Source organism: Salminus brasiliensis, chromosome 12 (genome assembly GCF_030463535.1).
Source record: "Salminus brasiliensis chromosome 12, fSalBra1.hap2, whole genome shotgun sequence".
NCBI classification, from domain to species: domain Eukaryota; kingdom Metazoa; phylum Chordata; class Actinopteri; order Characiformes; family Bryconidae; genus Salminus; species Salminus brasiliensis.
The window spans coordinates 23,821,984-23,840,843 of NC_132889.1; the positions used below are offsets into that span (position 1 = coordinate 23,821,984).

Genomic DNA, 18,860 nt, shown 5'->3' on the forward strand with positions numbered 1-18,860 from the left:
CTTGGAATTATTATTATTATTCAACCCCTTTAGGACAAGAATGTTTAGTACTTAGGAGAGCACCTTTGCCCATTCCTTATGGCCAGTGGCCTCCAGTCCACTAATATTAACTTGTTTGCATGCTGCAACTGCCTTCTTCAAATCCTACCTAAAATTTCAGGCAAGCCCACTTTTCATGTGATTTTGGGTCAGTAGAGGTGTACGGGCATGGAAACCTTCAGCATTTTATATGCGCCTTACTGTGCAAACTGAAGCCTCAGTACTTGCAGCCAAGTCATGCTGCAGGTTTTTTGCCTTCACTCATGGGAAAGAAACCTGCCTCTTCAGGAAGAAAGTAGCCAGTGTTCCTTTAACTTTGAACTTGTGAACTATGCTTCCAAAAGTTTGTGCAAGGCAGGACGACTCTCTAGACTTAGCCATATTTCACAATCAAACATCACAGTCAGCAAACCTCTAGCCAGTCCAGGTATTTGATGTGTTTTATCTCAAGCACACCTGACGCAACTAAGGAAGTTCTTGATTTGCCAGCTGATTTGCAAATGTGTGCTCTTCTGCAAGATTCTATTCTATACCACAGGTTTTCCACCAGTCTAAAGGCTCCTTCAACTAGACAAATCCATCCATTTTTTTGTCCTGTTGTCCTCGTCCTACAATTAAGTCCATAAGTATTTAGACAGTGACATTTTTGTATGTTTAACTCACAGATAAAAAAGTAATAGGGCAAATATCTGATAATTGCATTTATCTGTATCACTTGATTCTCATTATTCATTTAAATTTATTTAATTCATTTAATTAATTCATTATTCATTTAATTTATTCATTGAAAAACCTGTATCTTTGGATATCAGTAGAGATCTGCATTTTATCGTCATCTTTCATCTTGAGAACCTTGATATTGCAAACTATATAACTTTAACGAGTAGTCGGTGCCTGGGGCTGTTGGAGATAATTTTTATTCTATTTCATGTGTAATTACTAATGGATTTATTTCATATGAAATGATACTCTGTGTAACCTAAATCATAGCTTAAGTAACATAAGTAAATCAAAAACTAAAAATACAGTGTCAGAAAGTGTACTAAATAGCTGGGATGACGGTAAAAAAACACTTCTGAAAATGCTGCTTTCCAACTCTCACGTTAATGGTGACGTGTAGACCTTTTTCTACACCAGATAACCTCATGTCCAACTGTGTGTCCTCATGAAACAATCTAATACACATAACAGCCCTGCAGGTTCACACAAAGCTCTAACTGCTAGCCAGACGTGTCGCAAGTACACAAATCCCATTCATTAAAAATGTATAAATACTCCAGTTTGAAAAAAACTTTGATAAAAGCAGAAGTATAGTTTATATTTTTACCCAGGTGAAAGTATAAATGCACATACTCCCGAATGTTCTTAAAGAAAAAAAGCAAAAGTGATAGTGATAAATAGTGATAAATACAACCACTAAGTGTAAATAATGGTTTATACTAGAACTGCAATATCATCTTTATCAAACAAAGAACATTTTTTTACTAATGTGAACTAAAATAACACAATTATGATTCTACATTTATCAGTTTTGTATTCATATCATGAATGGTAAATGTGGTATACTACATTCCCAGCTTTGATATTCTGTTCCTGTCTCTTCATCTGGGCCTATTAACTATTTTGTATTTCTATTTTATTTTTTATTCTGTTTTAGTATTTCTTTGTCCTTTTTTGTCTCTCTGTTAAATCAATTCAAAGTCATTTTTAAACTACCAAATAATATAAAATGATGCCATCCCTCTGAAATCAACAACCCCTCCTCTCCTGTGTAACTCTTTACACAGAGATTCTGATTGGTCATGCCTCTGAGTTTGAAATAGAGGCTCTGCTGTGAAGTTTGACGGTATCCCTGTTCCTGCCTATAAGTCAGTGTCCGAGGAGTTAGGGAGTGGGGTTTAATAGGGAGTGGGAAAATCTTTAATAAGTGTTTTTAACTTTTACTTACTTTTTCACTGTATCCTGATTAATTACGGCATTACATGTATTTCGTTGCTACCCACCAATTTGATATTAGCTCGATTTCCAATTATAAAAATGAATGGGGTTTTCAAAAAATCCCTTCTGTCACATTTATGTTGAGGAGTGTAGCCTAAGGGCAAGTTAACTTGTACGGCTTGTTAAAGCAAGCTAAGAATGGAAAGCAGTACTTCAGGGTGTTTCCGTGTAACTACATTGTAACTTACATTCACTTTCCTGCAAAAAAAAAGTTCCTCCTCGTAACTCAAAGAATCCATTGATAATCGACAGAATTTTTCTTTACTAAAGGATGTGATTGAGGCAATTTCTGCCCAGGTCTAGTTAAGTGCTGCAAAACTAATACTTCTGTGCTTCATAATACCAATGGATATTGACTGAAAACTATGGATATTGGCTGCAAAAGTAACACAAGAACTTCTCAAGGCAAATAAATGAAATAAATGGTTGTGTCAGTCATCTGACCTGAATTGAATTAAGCGTGCTTTTCACTTACAGAAGACATGCGTTCAAATCCCTCCTTTGTCAGTGAGTGTTACTTCAGAGCAAAATTGAATAATTTGCTATTGCTGTCTGTCAAGCATGGACTGCTAATCCATTCTGCTCTGTGCGCATGGGTTAAAATCCCACCCTCCTTGGCGAGTGTTACTTTAGAGCAAAGCAGAAAAATTTGCAAGAACATGATGTGTTGCCTAATTGCATTTTAAGCATTAGTGAACCGAAAGGACAAGGTTAGTCTGCAGGTTAGTCTGCAGCTGAGCTGGCCAAGTGGTTGAGGCGATGGATTGGTAATCAAATGTGCTCTGTACGTGTAGGTTCAAGTCCCGCCTTCGTCAGCAGGTGTTGCTTTAGAGCAAATTTGAATAATTTGCTCGGACAAGATGTTTTGCTTTTGATCGTCAAGTACGGAGTTGGCAGAATGCATTTTAAGCATTAGTGGCCCAAAAACGGATTGGAGAAAATTAGTCTACAGATGTGGTGACTGAGTGGTTAAGGTGATGGCCTGCTAATCCATTGTGCACACGAGGGTTCAAGTTCCACCTTTGTTAGTGAGTGCTACTTCAGAGCAAAGTGGAATAATTTGCTAGGACAAGATGTGTTTCTGTTGTTTCCCAGCATTAGTGCCCCATAAACCAAATGAAGAAAACAAGCCTACAGAGGAGATGGCCAAGCGGTTAAGCTGATGGATTGCTCATCCGCTGTGCTCTGCATGCGTGGGTTCACATCCCATCGCTGTGTTGTCATATTGCATTTTAAGCATTAGTGCCCCATCAACTGAATGCAGAAAATAAGTCTGCAGACGAGATGGCCGAGGGGCTAAGGCAGTGGCTTGCTAATCTGGTGTGCTCTGCACGTGTGGGTTCGAATCCCACCTTTATCGGCGAGTGTTACTTCAGAGCAAAGTAGAATAATTTGCTGGGACAAGGTGTGTTGCTGCTGTTTGTCAAGCATGGATTGCTAAGGTGGTGGACTGCTAATCCATTGTGCTCTGTGTGCATGGGTTCAAATCCCACCTTTATCAGCGAGTGTTACTTTAGAGCAAAATGGAATTGGAAAGTGGAATTGCTTGGATAAGGTGTGTTGTTGTTTGTCAAGCGCAAAGTTACTGGAATGCATTTTAAGCAATAGTGCACCATAAACCGAATTTCGAAAACAAGCCTGCAGAGGAGGTGGTCGAATGGTTAAGGTGAGGGACTGCTAATTGGTTGTGCTCTGCACGCATGGGTCCAAATCCCACCTTCGTTGCCGAGCGTTACTTTACAGCAAAGTAGAATAATTGGCTGGGACATGGTGTGTTGCTGTTCTTTAACAAGCATGTACTGTTAATCCATTGTGCTCTATGCGCATGGGTTTGAATCCCACCTTCATCAGCGAGTGTTACTTTACAGCAAAGTAGAATAAGTTGCTGGAATGAGGTATTCTGCTGTTGTTTGTAAAGGTAGTTGTTACCAGAATGCATTTTAAGCTTTAGTGCCTGTTACATCAAATTGAGAAGATGAGTCTACGGATGAGGTGGCCGAGTGGTTAAGGCGATGGACTGCTAATCCGTTGTGCTCTGCACATGTGGGTTTGAATCTCATATTCGTTAGTGAGTTTACTTTAGAGCAAATTGGAATAATTTGCTAGGACAAGATCTGTTGCTGTGTCAAGTACAGAATTACTAGACTGCATTTTAAGCATTAGTGCCCCACAATCCGAACTAAGAAATCAAGCCTGCAGAGCAGGTGCTCGAGTGGTAAATGTGATGGAGTGCTCCGCACGCATGGTTTTGAATCCAACTTTTGTTGGTGAGTGTTACTTCAGAGCAAAGTGAAATAATTTGCTTTGAAATTTAAGAATTTTCAATAAGAATTGAAAAGTAAAGGAGAAACGTGCAGGCTGGCTCATAATGTGCAAGAGCACCTATCGGTTAGGCTGTATGGGGATTAATGCAATGGAGTCACATTTGCAATCACAGAAGCACAAATGCTATGAGTCCTCAAAGAAGACTTCACTACGTGTCCAGTCATACATTCAATATGGGTTCTTACTTTTGTTCTGTGGCTGGTATCTCTTCTTTATTAACAAATGCTACTGTAGTTTCAAAAAGGCTTTTTGCAAAGCCCATTTCATGCTCGTCAACAAACTCATCTCTTTCAACTGTTCTTTCCAGTGAGTTCAAAAAAACCACTTGCCAACGAACAGAGGCTTAGACCCCATGCTTGCTAAGCACAAGGAATTAACTAGTTCATCACCTTCAGGGCGCTGCCATGGATTTTGGGCCCCACGAAAAGATATTACACTGGGCCCCACATCTCCCCACAATTCTGCCAAAATACTCAATTAATACATTGTGTAGGGCTCCTGTCAGTCACAGGCCCTTATAAAAAGCCCCCATACAGTGCCCCCGATCACCTTAAACACTCTGCCGCCTCATCTGATCACTGTAAGATTCATGTGGTATTTGTTTTAGCTGTAAAAATGCTTCTTTGAACAGCCACTTCTTGACTGAGAACAAACTTCTCGCTGAACTGTCATTTTTCAGTGGGTTCTAAAGAAACACATGCAGACGAAAATAAGTGCAATGGCTGAGAAGTCCATCGTGTTAACCATTCGGCCACCTCGCCTTTTCACCATGGGCTTTAGTTTGGTTCTGTGGCTGATATCCCTTCTACCATGGGCTTTAGTTTGGTTCTGTGGCTGATATCCTTTCTACCATGGGCTTTAGTTTGGTTCTGTGGCTGATATCTCTTCTACCATGGGCTTTAGTTTGATTCTGTGGCTGGTACCCCTTCTACCATAGGCTTTAGTTTGGTTCTGTGGCTGGTATCCCTTCTACCAAAGGCTTTAGTTTGGTTCTGTGGCTGGTACCCCTTCTACCATGGGCTTTAGTTTGGTTCTCTGGCTGATATCTCTTCTACCATAGGCTTTAGTTTGGTTCTGAGGCTGGTACCCCTTCTACCATGGGCTTTAGTTTGGTTCTGTGGCTTATATCTCTTCTACCATGGGCTTTAGTTTGATTCTGTGGCTTATATCCCTTCTACCATGGGCTTTAGTTTGGTTCTGTGGCTGATATGCCTTCTACCATGGGCTTTAGTTTGGTTCTGTGGCTGATATGCCTTCTACCATGGGCTTTAGTTTGGTTCTGTGGCTGATATCCTTTCTACCATAGGCTTGAGTTTGGTTCTGTGGCTGATATCCCTTCTACAATGGGCTTTAGTTTGGTTCTGTGGCTTATATCCCTTCTACCATGGGCTTTAGTTTGGTTCTGTGGCTGATATCCTTTCTACCATGGGCTTTAGTTTGTTTTTGTGGCTGATATCCTTTCTACCATGGGCTTTAGTTTGGTTCTGTGGCTGATATCCCTTCTACAATGGGCTTTAGTTTGGTTCTGTGGCTGATTTTTTTTCTACCATGGGCTTTAGTTTGGTTCTGTGGCTGATATCCCTTCTTTATCTACAAATTCTAATGTGTGCTGGAGATGACCAAGGTTCTCTTTTTAAATAAAGCCTACTTCATGACTGTCAACAAATTGCACTCTCTGTACTGTTATCTTCCACTGAGTTCTAAAAAATGTATGAAGTTTTGATGATTTTTTCTTCATACGTAAGAAGAGCTAAATGAAGCTGACTGTAGAGAATTGAAGCGCATTGCTTATTGAAGCTCATATCTATTGCTCCTCTGTTAAGGTGGTTATTCAGTGGTTAGAGCTTTGGTTATAGATCACAGGACTGGAGGTTCAAGACCTGATGCTGCTGTTGGGCCCTTATGCAAGGCTTTTAACTTCTCTACTCCAGGGGTGCTGTTGACCCTATGCTTTGAATTCGGCTTTCTAAAAGCATTTTTTACTGGCCTATGGTGTTACGCAAATGACAGCAGCAGGGGCACGTGGTCAGTCAAACTCCTGCCGCAAGCTACCTGCCAACAATAGCATCTATGATTACTTCAAATACATTCCTCCTGTGCTGGAGAATGGTTTACTGAGTAAAACAGAAAAATAAGGACTTTTCAACTGTACCTTTTAAACCTGCAAGCAGCATAGCAGTAAAGAAAGCCCACTAATAAACGTTCAGAGGGTAATGACTTGAGTGACTGGTCATTTCCTCCCATATTTCCTCCCATATTTTCTGGACTGTCTCCTTTGTTTAACTAGCTAAGCTACATCCTGCCTTCAAGTCATGTCGGAAATATCATATTTACAAGATGAGTGCAAATGAATTCCACTACAAACTCGTATTTACAAGCGAGAAACACAGTTTTTCCGCTATTATATTCCGAAATTTAGCAGCTAGGGTTGGACTGTATCCACTTAGAAAATAATCTATATAAGGTTTTGAGTTTGGCAAATACACGTCCCTATTACCACTCTGAATGTGCATTAGGGGAGTGTGAGGCAGATTAGAGTGGTGCTCCCCTCATATCAGTACAACCCTCTCTAAGCCTGTGTGGCATTTCGGAGTATTTCTGAGAGGGTCCCTAATGCGTAAACTCACCAGTCTTGTAAACCCCCCTGCTGCCTATTCAACCCAAAGCACAGGGTTGCCTTTTGTCCCTCTAATCCAGTGCTGCAATGGCTACTTCCCACCAAGGCTCAGTGATTGTTGGCCCATACTGTACATCTTTGCCTGGCACAGTAATGTTTGATAAGCTCATTGAAAAGGTGCATGGCTGAGTAATGGTGTGAGTGAGAACTAGGTGGTGCTGCCTGTAACTCAAATCATCTTGGCCTAGTTTCAAGACTCTTATAACACATTTTATCCTATTAAAACCAGGTTCTGAATACAAGAACAAATTGGCATGACACCGCCACTAGCTCCACTGACTTATTGGTAGTGAAGTTAGTGCTGATTGGATGCCATTTGCGTTGTTCTTCAGCGCTCACGTGCTTTTAGCAGCTATAGTGACTGGATAGATATTGAATCATTTGATTGAATATTACCTCTGGTCAATTACTGATTAGACCAGGGGTTCCCAATCATGGTTCTCGATAGGGTTGGGCAGTATCTATTTTTTTTTATACGGTTGTCTCAGAATTATATAGCCGTGCTTGCAGGGTGACAATGTAAACACTACTTGAAGCAGTAGTGAGCAGCTAATTAGCATTAGCCCAGTTAGCAAGCCTGAGTGTGAGAAAGCCCACTTACAAATGTATGTTCAGACAGTAATGACTTGAGCAACTGGTAAATAATGACCCCCCCCCCATAGTTTTTGATTTGTTGCCCATTCACTAAACTAGCCTTTACTTAGCTAGCTCGGTTACATGCTGGCATGCTAGGCATTATGTATTTACGTGATGAGTGCACACAGCCCCGGCCCAAGCCTTTATGGGGCCCTAAGCAGATTTTCATTTGGGGACCCCATACCACCAACTTAGCATCAGATGCTTCATCATTTCATAGGGAGAGAGATATTGTGCAATACGCTGAAGCACCCGGGCCTTTATTGACCACCCAAGCAGCGCATATCTGCATTTGCCCAACAGTGGCAGCAGCCAACAGCAGAAATTGCTTAAGCTAGTATTGGTGTGTCAAGTATGACAATTAATTAATATAAGATCCACTTTTACCTGTGCAATACCATTTTGTTTTATTATTTAATGTTATTTTTAAAATATGTATTTTTTAATCATGATATCTTGGTGCTCTTGGGGGTCCCCTGGTGGTGTTGGGGCCCTAACCGGACATGTAATTCGATCTGAGTGCATAAGTGGGACCTAGACGAGTCGAGGGTAATTTGACAAGTTTAATCTTACAGTAATGTAGATTTTCCTCTTCATAGAGTTTTCAAATTATGTACAGAATTTTTTATATGGTGCTTCATCAATCCTTGTCTATAAAGGTAAAATAGTTTGTACCAGTGATTTACACTTAGGCCTACCTAAATCTATAATTAATATTAATATTAATTAATATTGAGCTATTGAGCTAGCTTGACACGTATCCACCAAGTCTGAGCGCTAACCATGTTCCAGTTAACTGAAGCTCAAATCACATGTGTTTAGAGCATACAGCAGCACACCTGAGAGCTCCAAGTTGAGTGAATGGTCCTTTGAGTTTATTTGGCCGTGTATCAGACTCAGAACAGAAATTTGACATATCAGACATGTCGCCCCCCCCCAGCCATGCTCTTACACACCACCTTCAACTCAGGAAGAACTTGTTAATTAGCTCATAATCTGAATCAGGTGTGGATATACGTATAGGGTAATCACTATAGCCCAGTCCCAAATGGCACCCTTGCAGTCCTGTAGTCCACATGTGCGCATGCCACGAGAGCTGCATAGTCTCCCATGCCTCATTCAGCCCGTCTAATAAGTGCTTACAAGTGCCCTCTATGTGCCCTTATTAGCCACTTGGTGAGGACAGCTATAAAGCGGACTCAGCAGCGCCCTATTACCCACAGTTCCCTTTTAACAGCTGCTGTAACCAATCTAAGCGTATGGGTTCTTTTTTTTAAAAAGCTGTGTGAGCATCTCATTTGGTCCACTTGAAGGCTTTTAAACCTGGCCCTCATGAGGACTCGTGTACAATGGGTGTGCATGTTGCTGACGTCACCTGAGTGCAGCACCAGAGGGCTTAGGTCACCATTTGAGACTAGGCTTAAAATGTGCAGGTCAGGGGGTCCTCCAAGACCAGGGTTGGAATCTATAGATATTAGCCTAAACTACTAAACATGGGGCAATTCATAAGCATTGTATACACATTGATTAAACAAAATTAGCAAATGTATTTGGTCTGTGTCATCATGCCAGATTTTAAGCTTATTCGAATCCAGGCCTAAATGTCCTTGTGTGCTCCCAAGACCTCAGTAATTCAGTTCTGGTGAGTGTAATGGTGTGGTTGTACCCAGAACTGAATAATCCACAGTGGCATTGTTTAATTCTCATGTGGCAGCCTGGTCAAAAGAAAATAACCTAATCCTAAATCTTTTCAGCCTTTCACTGTTAAATGAAAAAAAAAATGAATGAATTAAATAAATAAAAAGTTAAATGAATTAAAATGGACAAAACTGCACAATTATCACTTATATTAGATATACACAGATGTTAGATATTTACAGATATGCGTTTGGGCCTTTGCTGCTTAAAAAAAACAACAATATTATCACTTTGAATGTTATTACTCTTTGAATGCTCTGTAGAATTGACAGATTACCCTAAGCAAGGTAGCTAAATTCCTAACTACATTCTGATTGTTTAATATTCATATATCCTCACTGATTGGATGAAATGTTCTCAGTAAAAATTAAAATACACACATTACTCACAAGTAGGACATACACAACATTTGTGCCTACACTCTTAAAACTAAAATAGCTATAAAGGGTTCTTTAAGTGATGCCATATAAAAATCAGGTTTTGTTCCATAATAGAAATGTGTGAATGGGAATAACCTTTAACCTGTAAAACAGCTTATGAACTGCTGGCGGGCCCAAAGTGCTATTACAAACTTCTAATACCAAAGAATAGCCCCAACAGTTTGTACAGACGTCCCTGTAGTTACTGAGTAATACGCCTTAGTGTTTAATAAGCAGTTGTGTATTAAAAGGCTTTTTACACTTATACCACATCTCCTTTACAAACATGGTTCTGTGTGAAACCAACAGTATGTTCTTCTACTGCATCACTCAAAGAACCTTCTGTAGCACCTTTACTTTTTAAGAGTGTATGGAAAGCTGAAATTAATGTGTCAACTATTTTCGTCACACATTAGAGGGCATTAGAGCAAAATGAAAAATGCTATGATGCTACGAATCTAAGACTGGACAAGTGGCCACTTTGGAGACTGGAGGTAAGACCTACATGGTCAAAGTTAGGATCCGTTTGCAGACAATACATGTGGTTCGAGCTGTCTTTCTCTCAGTGTAAAGCAGCAGCGGGAGCGCTCCACTGCTGTTATCCAATATCTGACACACATTCAGTATGGTGTAGGCGCTATGTGCGGAATGCTAGGGCTCTGCTTTCCAAGGGTGAGGGGTTGAAAGGGTCTGTAGGCTTAGGGGCCAGAGTGGCAAAACAAAATAGTAGAGCATTATAATCTGCTAAGGCTGATGTGCTTTGTTAGTGATTTAGAGGGTGTGAGGTTGTTAACTTTACATATTATGGTAACACTTGCAGGTGTTAATGCCATAATCCTGAGAATTCAGCACTGATTCATTTGATGTTACATATATATATGATAAGTATATAAGTATATAAGCCGGCTTTGATAAGTAGTCAGTTTTGCAAATCCAAAAGAAGTCATCGGGGAAAGTATATGCTTTTGTACAATAGTCTTAATAGATTTAACAGTAATTTAAAATAAATATATAAAAAACTGACCAATAACTTGTGGCCTAATCTACTGATAAGACCTGAGCAAAGAGTGTGGCAGACATGGCTGTACTGGGGTGGGTTGTTGGTGGGTATTGGTTGTTTGGATGTTTTCAAACATGTGTTCCAACAATGCAAATGCATTAGATATCATAATTATTAGAACGCTAGTTTTTAAAGATGCAGTGTCGATAATCTGCAAAGCACATTGTCATGTGTGTGGTTTGCAATAACACAATATGTTATTATATAACATTTTTTGCATATTGGCCATATAGGCCTAGTGTCATCATTCTTTTTTAAATCACTCTCCCTCCTTCTCTGTATCTCTCTCTCTCTTTGTGTAAGTGTGTGTGTATGGAGGGGGGTGGGGGGTATGTGCATGTGTGAAGAGCAGACACAGTGGGTCTCTAAGAGGTTAGGGACAGGGGGCTGTGGGCCTCAGTCACCCAGCGTGAGCTGAGCTTGGGAAGAACACAGAAAGAACAGAGCGTTTTTACATATCCAACCCATCTAGGGTGTGATTATATACATTGTCGTCCATCATATTTGTGTGTGTCTTGGATAACAGAATTTTATTGGTAATTAAAACACAAACTCTCCATGACTGTGCAATACCATACATTTTCTTTGGTGGTCGGCAGAAACATAATTTTCTTTTTACCTCAAATTTAGTTGATCAACCAAGACATGGTGTGTGAAGTTAGCTTCTTTAGCTTGGCACTGGGGCTATGAGCCTAACGTAACAAGCAATGGATCTCCATGTCATTTAAACCTTCTACCATATTAGCCTCATAGCCCCAGTGCGAAATTAAAGAAGCAAACTTGGTTTGGCTGAAGGAAAAGAGGATCGTAGTTTTGTTTCTGTCAACTGTTCCTTTAATTTGCAAATGGCAACTTGGAAAGTAAGTACGTATGTAGGATAAAGCAGAAAGACAGTCTGTTTTAAAGCAGCATTATGCAAGATATGCAAGTATTTCTTGCTCTTGAGCTTCGGGAAGTTCAAAGCTCAAAAATGACAAGCTTACATGCATTTGTTCTTTTTTGACTCTTTGACAATTTGATACTGCCAATTAACCCACCTGTTCATAGCTCCTCCTAGCACTAGCAATGCTCCTTTCACTAGAAGGGTAAGGACTTACATGTCTCCTTTGAAACCTGCCAAGCCACCCACCGCCTCTTTTTGAACCGCAACCAATGTGGCATTGCCGGGCAGCCTACATGCTCGAAGGAAAGTGTCAGGTCTCCCAGCTCCACTGCTCCAGCGAACAGACGCCTGTGCTGGACTGTGCCGGCCAACTTCACTTTAGAGGGCTGAGGGGAGAAAGCACAAGCAAAGCACACCTGGTGAGACTCTGACCGCTGATGGCAAAGTGGCCAGGCCATAGTGGTAGCACATTATCCAGAACCATCACTGAAAGTAAAAGAAACATGTGGACTTATGTGGAGTAAGAATTTAGCATTGCCCTGCCCGCTTCACCAAAGTTACATAGTGCATTAAGCAGTGCACCAAGCCTGGATTAGCCATGATGTAGACACTGTTCTCACTATTACAAGTCACTTTAGCATCACAATGACAATAAAGTTGCTATGCTATGGTTAAAATACTACATAATGTTGTTTTAAACAGAACAACAAGACAGTGCTATAATCTCTCTACCTCTGTTTACATGCCAGTTCGTAAAAGTAGATTAAGCCAGTATTAAGTCCAGTAAGGGCCCAGTAGTAAGTGGTGGGCCTTCCTACAGGCTTGTGGGGTAGCTTTGATAGTGGCCTGGGAACAGCCAGCAAATTCTCAGAAGTAGACCTCAAAGAGCTTTGAGGAATTGAAGATATGAGTCAACAGTCTATAATATTAGGGGAGGGGGTGGATACATTAAGGGCAACTGGCAGTACAGTAAAGTAAGAACACTTGGATACTGCAACTTCTCAAAAGAAATGATTTGCAAAATCAAATCTGCACTGTAAACCAAAGGTGGTATATAGGGGGGCAGTATGGGAGGTTAAAGGTTAGAATGATTCTAAAAGCCTGTGACTAGTAGGGGCCCTAAAAATGTATGAGTTGTGAGGCCCACTGTAGGGCCCAAAATCCCTGCTTGCAGCAATTGCAGCTTGCAGCAATCCTGTAAATTCTGTCTGAAATTCAGGTAGCACTACAATGGCCGCTTTACAAACACATTCTTAGAACAGAAAAAGAAGACTGCTAATGAGATGAGTGCAGAGTCTCTGTGTGAATGCGTATGTGAGTGCAGGTGTTTTACATTTTCTTTCGTGTCAGAGCGACCCCCCGGTGCTTGGAGCCTCCTGAAGAAAGCACAGATCCTATTGAGACATACTCAAACAACAGTGTATCACAAAATAGCACTCATAATGACCGCTATAATGACCTTCCACCTTCTGTGCACTTCATTTTGTCCTAAACGTATGTGCCTAATGATTTCCCTGTGTGGTTTCCATAAGCCCCAGACGCCCCGGCCGAACACTTCAAAGTCGTCAAAGCTAATGGTGTGCAAGGAGCCATGTTACATGACATAATGACCCTTTGTGCGATGGCTGCTGGCACCGCAGGTTGTGTCTTTGAACCAGATGACCTCCTACCCCCAGAGCTCCCCACACCTGGAGTTCATTTCCCCCTGTCTGACCACGTCAGGAGAAGAATACACTCTCTTGTGATGAAACCTGTGCTGTTTAATGAAGAAATGGTTCAGCAATCAGCCAGACACGTTGACTGTAGCCTTGATCTGCTCGTTGCCCTCCATAGGAAGTGCTAGCAGCACTGGGGTCGCCACACAAGAGGCCAGTAAAGGGTTAAAAGATGTTGCACGTCACACAACAGGTACTACTCCGAGTGCGGAGCTTAAATGGCAAATGTACATCAAATCTGAGGGTGAGGGTGTTCCCAGCTGGACTTCGCGTGGGCTTTTGTGGACAGATATCAAGTAAAAGAGTTGGAGCAGCTCGAGCTTCTCTCACAGGACTGTTAAAAGGTGGCGAGGAGCGCCGACTTCTCCACTCTGCAGACTCCCACTACTGACCGGGCGCCCCTCTTCCAGACCGACTCGTCCCGTCCCGTCGCTCGTTTCCAGGAAAGTTGTCGCTGAGGAGGTTTGGCTAGCTATAGAGCTTTCAGGAACTTCGGGATCTTCCAAGCTCTTTCTCTCCTCTTTCCCAGCTGCCTTGGACATCGTTGGACATGTGGTGGATGCTGTTTCCCCGCTGGATCTGGTTTCTTCTCGCTCAGCTCTGCGTCCTGCGCCCGGCCAGGGCGATGACCATCTCCAAGGTGGTGTATTCCCACGCGGGCTTGTGTCCGAACGAGATGAACCCCAACCTCTGGGTGGACGCCATGAGCACCTGCATGCGCGAGTGCGAGTCCGATCAGGTGAGAGAGAGAGAGAGAGAGAGAATGAGTGAGTGACTGACTGAGTCGGTGAGTCGGTGAGTCGGTTCTCCGTCGCGCCCGAGCTGTCTGCTAGTGCTTTTTGTTTGTTTGGGGCTTCAGTGAGATACGAGACCCCTTGAACAGGTTGTGGTTACTAGCATTTTCAGTAGTAAACGTGGTTCATGGAAGCGTTAGAGTATGTTCACGGTGTTAGACGCCGTTTTTAAATGTGCACGGTTCAAGCAAGTCGGTGAATTAGCTGGGATCCAAACTCAGAAGTGCTCTAAACTAAGTGCCCTTAGTATCCGTCGAAACCCGGATAGTATACACTACCTTCAAGGGTTCTTTAAGGGTTCTTTAGTTAAGGCAGTGGTTCTATATACATATAGATATAGATCTATATGTATATATTTAACCCCATGACATCTCAAAGAAGCACGTGAATGCTTTGCCAGATTAAATGCTTCCTTAAATACCAGGGAAACCCCTCCTGTAGATGATTCTTAATAAAAGCTTTCAAAAACTGGTTCTATATAGCACCAAAAAGGGTTTCAGGGTTTCAGTAAAACATTTTGTTTCAGTAATGCAAAAACGTACAACTTAAAAAAAGAAATACTACCCCCTGTGTTGCAGCAGATACATGTCTGCTCCTGCACAGACTTCCACGGTTTAGCTGGTAGGAAGCTGTAGAAAATGCTGTGTAGATTGACAAGAACTGTGTAGACAATGCCATAATAATGCCATCATAATTAAGAAAGCTGTGTAACACTAAGAAGAAAGTTAGTTAAGAAGAAAATGACCATGCAGAGGCTATACAATTGCCTTGAATTTAAAAAATGGTGATAAAACCTAAGGATAAATAATTATAAACAAATAGGGAATTTACTGTGAACAGAAAATGACAGTAGATAGTTTATAACCCTGTCCCTAACACTTATACTTATACTACGCTTATATTTATCAAAAAGTAAAATTGTTCAATAAAATGTCAAAAAAAAAAAAACTTGCCCACTTTCTGGAATTAAAGTTTACATTGCAAAGGTTATTAATTAATAAACTAACAGCAATTATTAATATGAGATGTGATTCTACATTTTTTATATATCTTTATATGGAGGCTTAAATGAAGGCTTGATCTAATGTCAGTAAAATGTACTTTAATGTATCTTAAGCAGTGGGATTCAGATTTGGATCAAGAGTGAGGTCTTACTGATCAACATTATTCTTGTTTTCCTGTCCCTCAGGACTGCGAAACATTTGAGAAATGCTGTTTAAATGTGTGTGGGAGCAAGAGCTGCGTGGCCGCCCGCTACATGGATGTAAAGGGGAACAAAGGACCCGTGGGAATGCCGAAAGAGGCCACTTGTGACAAGTTCATGTGCACCCAGCAGGGCTCGGAGTGTGACATATGGGACGGGCAGCCGGTGTGCAAGTGCCGTGACCGCTGTGAGCGGGAGCCCCATTTTACCTGCGCCTCTGACGGCATGACTTATTACAACAAGTGTTACATGGATGCGGAAGCCTGCTCGAAGGGCGTGACTCTGACTGAGGTCACCTGCCGGTACCACCTCATGTGGCCCAACACCAGCCCTTTGCCTGAGGAGACAACCATGCGTCCCACTACCGTCCGGCTGGAGACTACCCCTATGGACATCCAGCCTCCCACCATGATCAGCAATCCGGCCCACAACTTTGTGTTTGTGGGTGAGACAGCAAGCTTCTTGTGCGAAGTGGCTGGTAAGCCCAGACCAGAGATTACCTGGGAGAAGCAGGTGGAGGGGAAGGAGAACACGGTCATGAGGCCCAATCACGTCCGAGGCAATGTGGTTGTGACCAACATCGCCCAGCTCGTCATTTACAACGCCCAGCTCCAGGATGCTGGTATCTACACCTGCACCGCCAAGAATCTGGGTGGATCTGTACAGGCTCACTTCCCGCTTTCTGTTGTCCGTAGGGAGCAAGGAAAGGATGAGGGCTGGGCAAACTCCACCCGCCTGCCTGCTGAGGAGTGCCTGAAAGCACCCGACGTAGGTGACTGTGGGGAGGAGAGCGTCAGCTGGTACTACGAGGCTAAGCGTAACAACTGTTTCACCTTCACCTACAGCCAGTGCAACAAGAACAGGAATCACTTTGACACGTATGAGTCGTGCATGCTGTCCTGTGGAACGGAGCTGGCTGCCCCCTGCTCCCTGCCCAGCCTCCAGGGACCCTGTAAAGCATACGAGCCACGCTGGGCATACAACCATATCCTTAAGCAGTGTCAGTCCTTTGTGTATGGTGGCTGTGGTGGAAATGAAAACAACTTCGAAAGCAAGGAGGCCTGTGAGGAGATGTGCCCCTTCCCCAAGAACCATAACTGCAAGTTGTGCAAGCCACGGCTGAGAATGGTCACCAGCTTCTGCAAGAGTGACTTTGTCATCTTGGGCCGAATGACAGAGCTGACAGAGGACCAGGACTCGGGTCATGCACTCATCACAGTGGAGGAAATCCTGAAGGACGAGAAAATGGGCCTGAAGTTTTTTGGTCAGGAGCCTTTGGAGGTGACACTGCTTAACATGGACTGGAACTGCCCATGTCCCAACATCACTAATGCTGAGGGTCAGTTGATTATCATGGGAGAGGTGCACAACGGCATGGCAGTGCTGCAGCCTGACAGCTTTGTCGGCAGTTCCAGCAGCCGGCGTGTCCGCAAGCTCCGTGAGGTTGTCAACAAGAAGACGTGTGCTTTGCTCAAGGAGTTTGGCAACACGCAATAGTGGTTAGCTTAGTGTGCAATTTGGACTACTGCAGACGACACGACAGCCACTCCTGCCATTTTCTGCAATGCATTATTTACAAGTTTGAAGTCATCATACTCCATAAACAAACAATGCAAAAAATCCTTCCAATGGAAAATCTCTATTCAGAATGCAGAGCAGTCCAGGACTAGGCTTAAAGGCCCTACATGTTTATACTCTAGTCTTAACTTATCGATTTTGGAGCACTTACGTATGTTGTACAAACTTTTTAAGATATATTTTAGTGTGACTAAAATTCTATCAATTGTGTTTTTCTCCTAAATCTTAGCTCTCAAGACAGGATATAATACATGCCTTATAGGCAATTACCTTTTGATCTCCTAGTTATCTCTGTGTCAATTTCAATCACAAAATGACTCATTCCGTTTATGTTCATGCACCTTGTAATGATTTAGTTTGCCCACCTTATTTTATGTTGTACTTATTTATTTTACCAGCCTAACGCTTCATACCTACCATGAACTGAATTTTTAGGTAGTCCTCTACATGCTTTATAAAGCATGTGATTTGCCGAAAGATGTGACAACTATGATAATTACAAATTAACAAAATTACTGATACTCTTTTGTTTGTTTGTGAATGTAAATAACATGTTTGTAACACGATGAGAAAAAAAAAGAAACGTGATTAAAGAAATGCATTCTTTGCTTCCACTTCTCTTTTTTTATACTGCTTTATTCCTTCACTGGCAGTCGTGAGTAAGCATGCATTATTTAAGTATGTAAATCGAAGCACAATGGGTTTTGGCTGCGCTTTGTCAAGAGGGACTTTTTATGCTGGATCCTTCCCTCCCCTTTCTCATTCCTCCATTGTCGGTCAGTGCTGGCCCTCGTACTTGAGCAGGTCACATTCCAGCTGTACGCTGGTGGGAGTGAAGGGGGTTGTTTGGAGGCAGAGGGGGGCCAGTCTGATCCGTGTGTTGTGTCTGGGTCTGGGGCTCTCTCCTCTCCTGCCGACCTTTCATGTGAGTGCCTGGGCTCTGGCGGCCGAGCACCCCACTGCCTGGCCCTCTCATCTTCTCAGCCCCTCTCCAGCCATGCCGTGACACTGCACTGGTAGGGAACCTGTTGTGCACGCACACAGACACAAGCACACATACACAAATACCCTGCACTCTGTTTATAAGAGCAGGGCTTTGAACTCTTGACTTAAGCTAGATGGGAGAGAGAGGAGCAATACGTGCTTGTTTTCCCCAAGGTGGGCCTCTGATGTCGGCTACCTTAGGTTGTCCAATGAGGCCCAGGTCCATGACCCTGTAAGAGGCTAATGAAAAGGGGGGGTGGGGGACAAAGAAAGAGGGAGAGAGTTCATTAAAACTGTTGACAAGTGTCAAGTACAGCAGTCAGGCTCAAGTTCACTGGCTATTGACTGCTCTTGCCAACAAAGGCACTATTTTCCCCACTTAGCCCAGGTCCGCTTTCTCCAATTATGAACACTTAAACCTGACAGCAGCAGACAGCTGGGTCACATTTTAACTTGGGTGAGTTTTCCTAAACTAATTTTATATATTAAAAACAGTGTATATCACATTTGACAAATAGTAGTACTGAAATACACTTAGGCATGATGTAATTTAAGCTTTTATTGGATGGAAACTTTACAAAATTGGAGAATCAAATGTCCTATCTATTATCTCTATATCTATTTAATTATTAAAAAACTGCATTACTATCATCAGGCAATCAAAAGGTCATGGTTTTCCATAATTTCAAGAGTGAAAGGAACAATAGGCATATTTACCACACTGACATCTGCTGGCCAATAAGTGCACTGGTAAATATTACCTCCCAGCTCAACATAAACAATTGATTTAAAAGTAATGGGATTTGTCTGGAATACAAGTGACACATTGATATTGTGTGCAGTGTCGTAA

General features: G+C 42.2%; 1 protein-coding gene across 1 annotated transcript; it reads left to right on the top strand.

The window, feature by feature from the left end:
- Window positions 1–13,700: 13,700 nt before the first annotated feature.
- Window positions 13,701–17,583, top strand: wfikkn2a (info WAP, follistatin/kazal, immunoglobulin, kunitz and netrin domain containing 2a). The gene is made up of 2 exons (XM_072693654.1): window positions 13,701–14,189; window positions 15,434–17,583. Exons 1-2 carry the CDS (start codon window positions 14,001–14,003, stop codon window positions 16,943–16,945), a joined length of 1,701 nt encoding a protein of 566 aa, XP_072549755.1. The 5' UTR covers window positions 13,701–14,000; the 3' UTR covers window positions 16,946–17,583.
- Window positions 17,584–18,860: the final 1,277 nt, after the last annotated feature.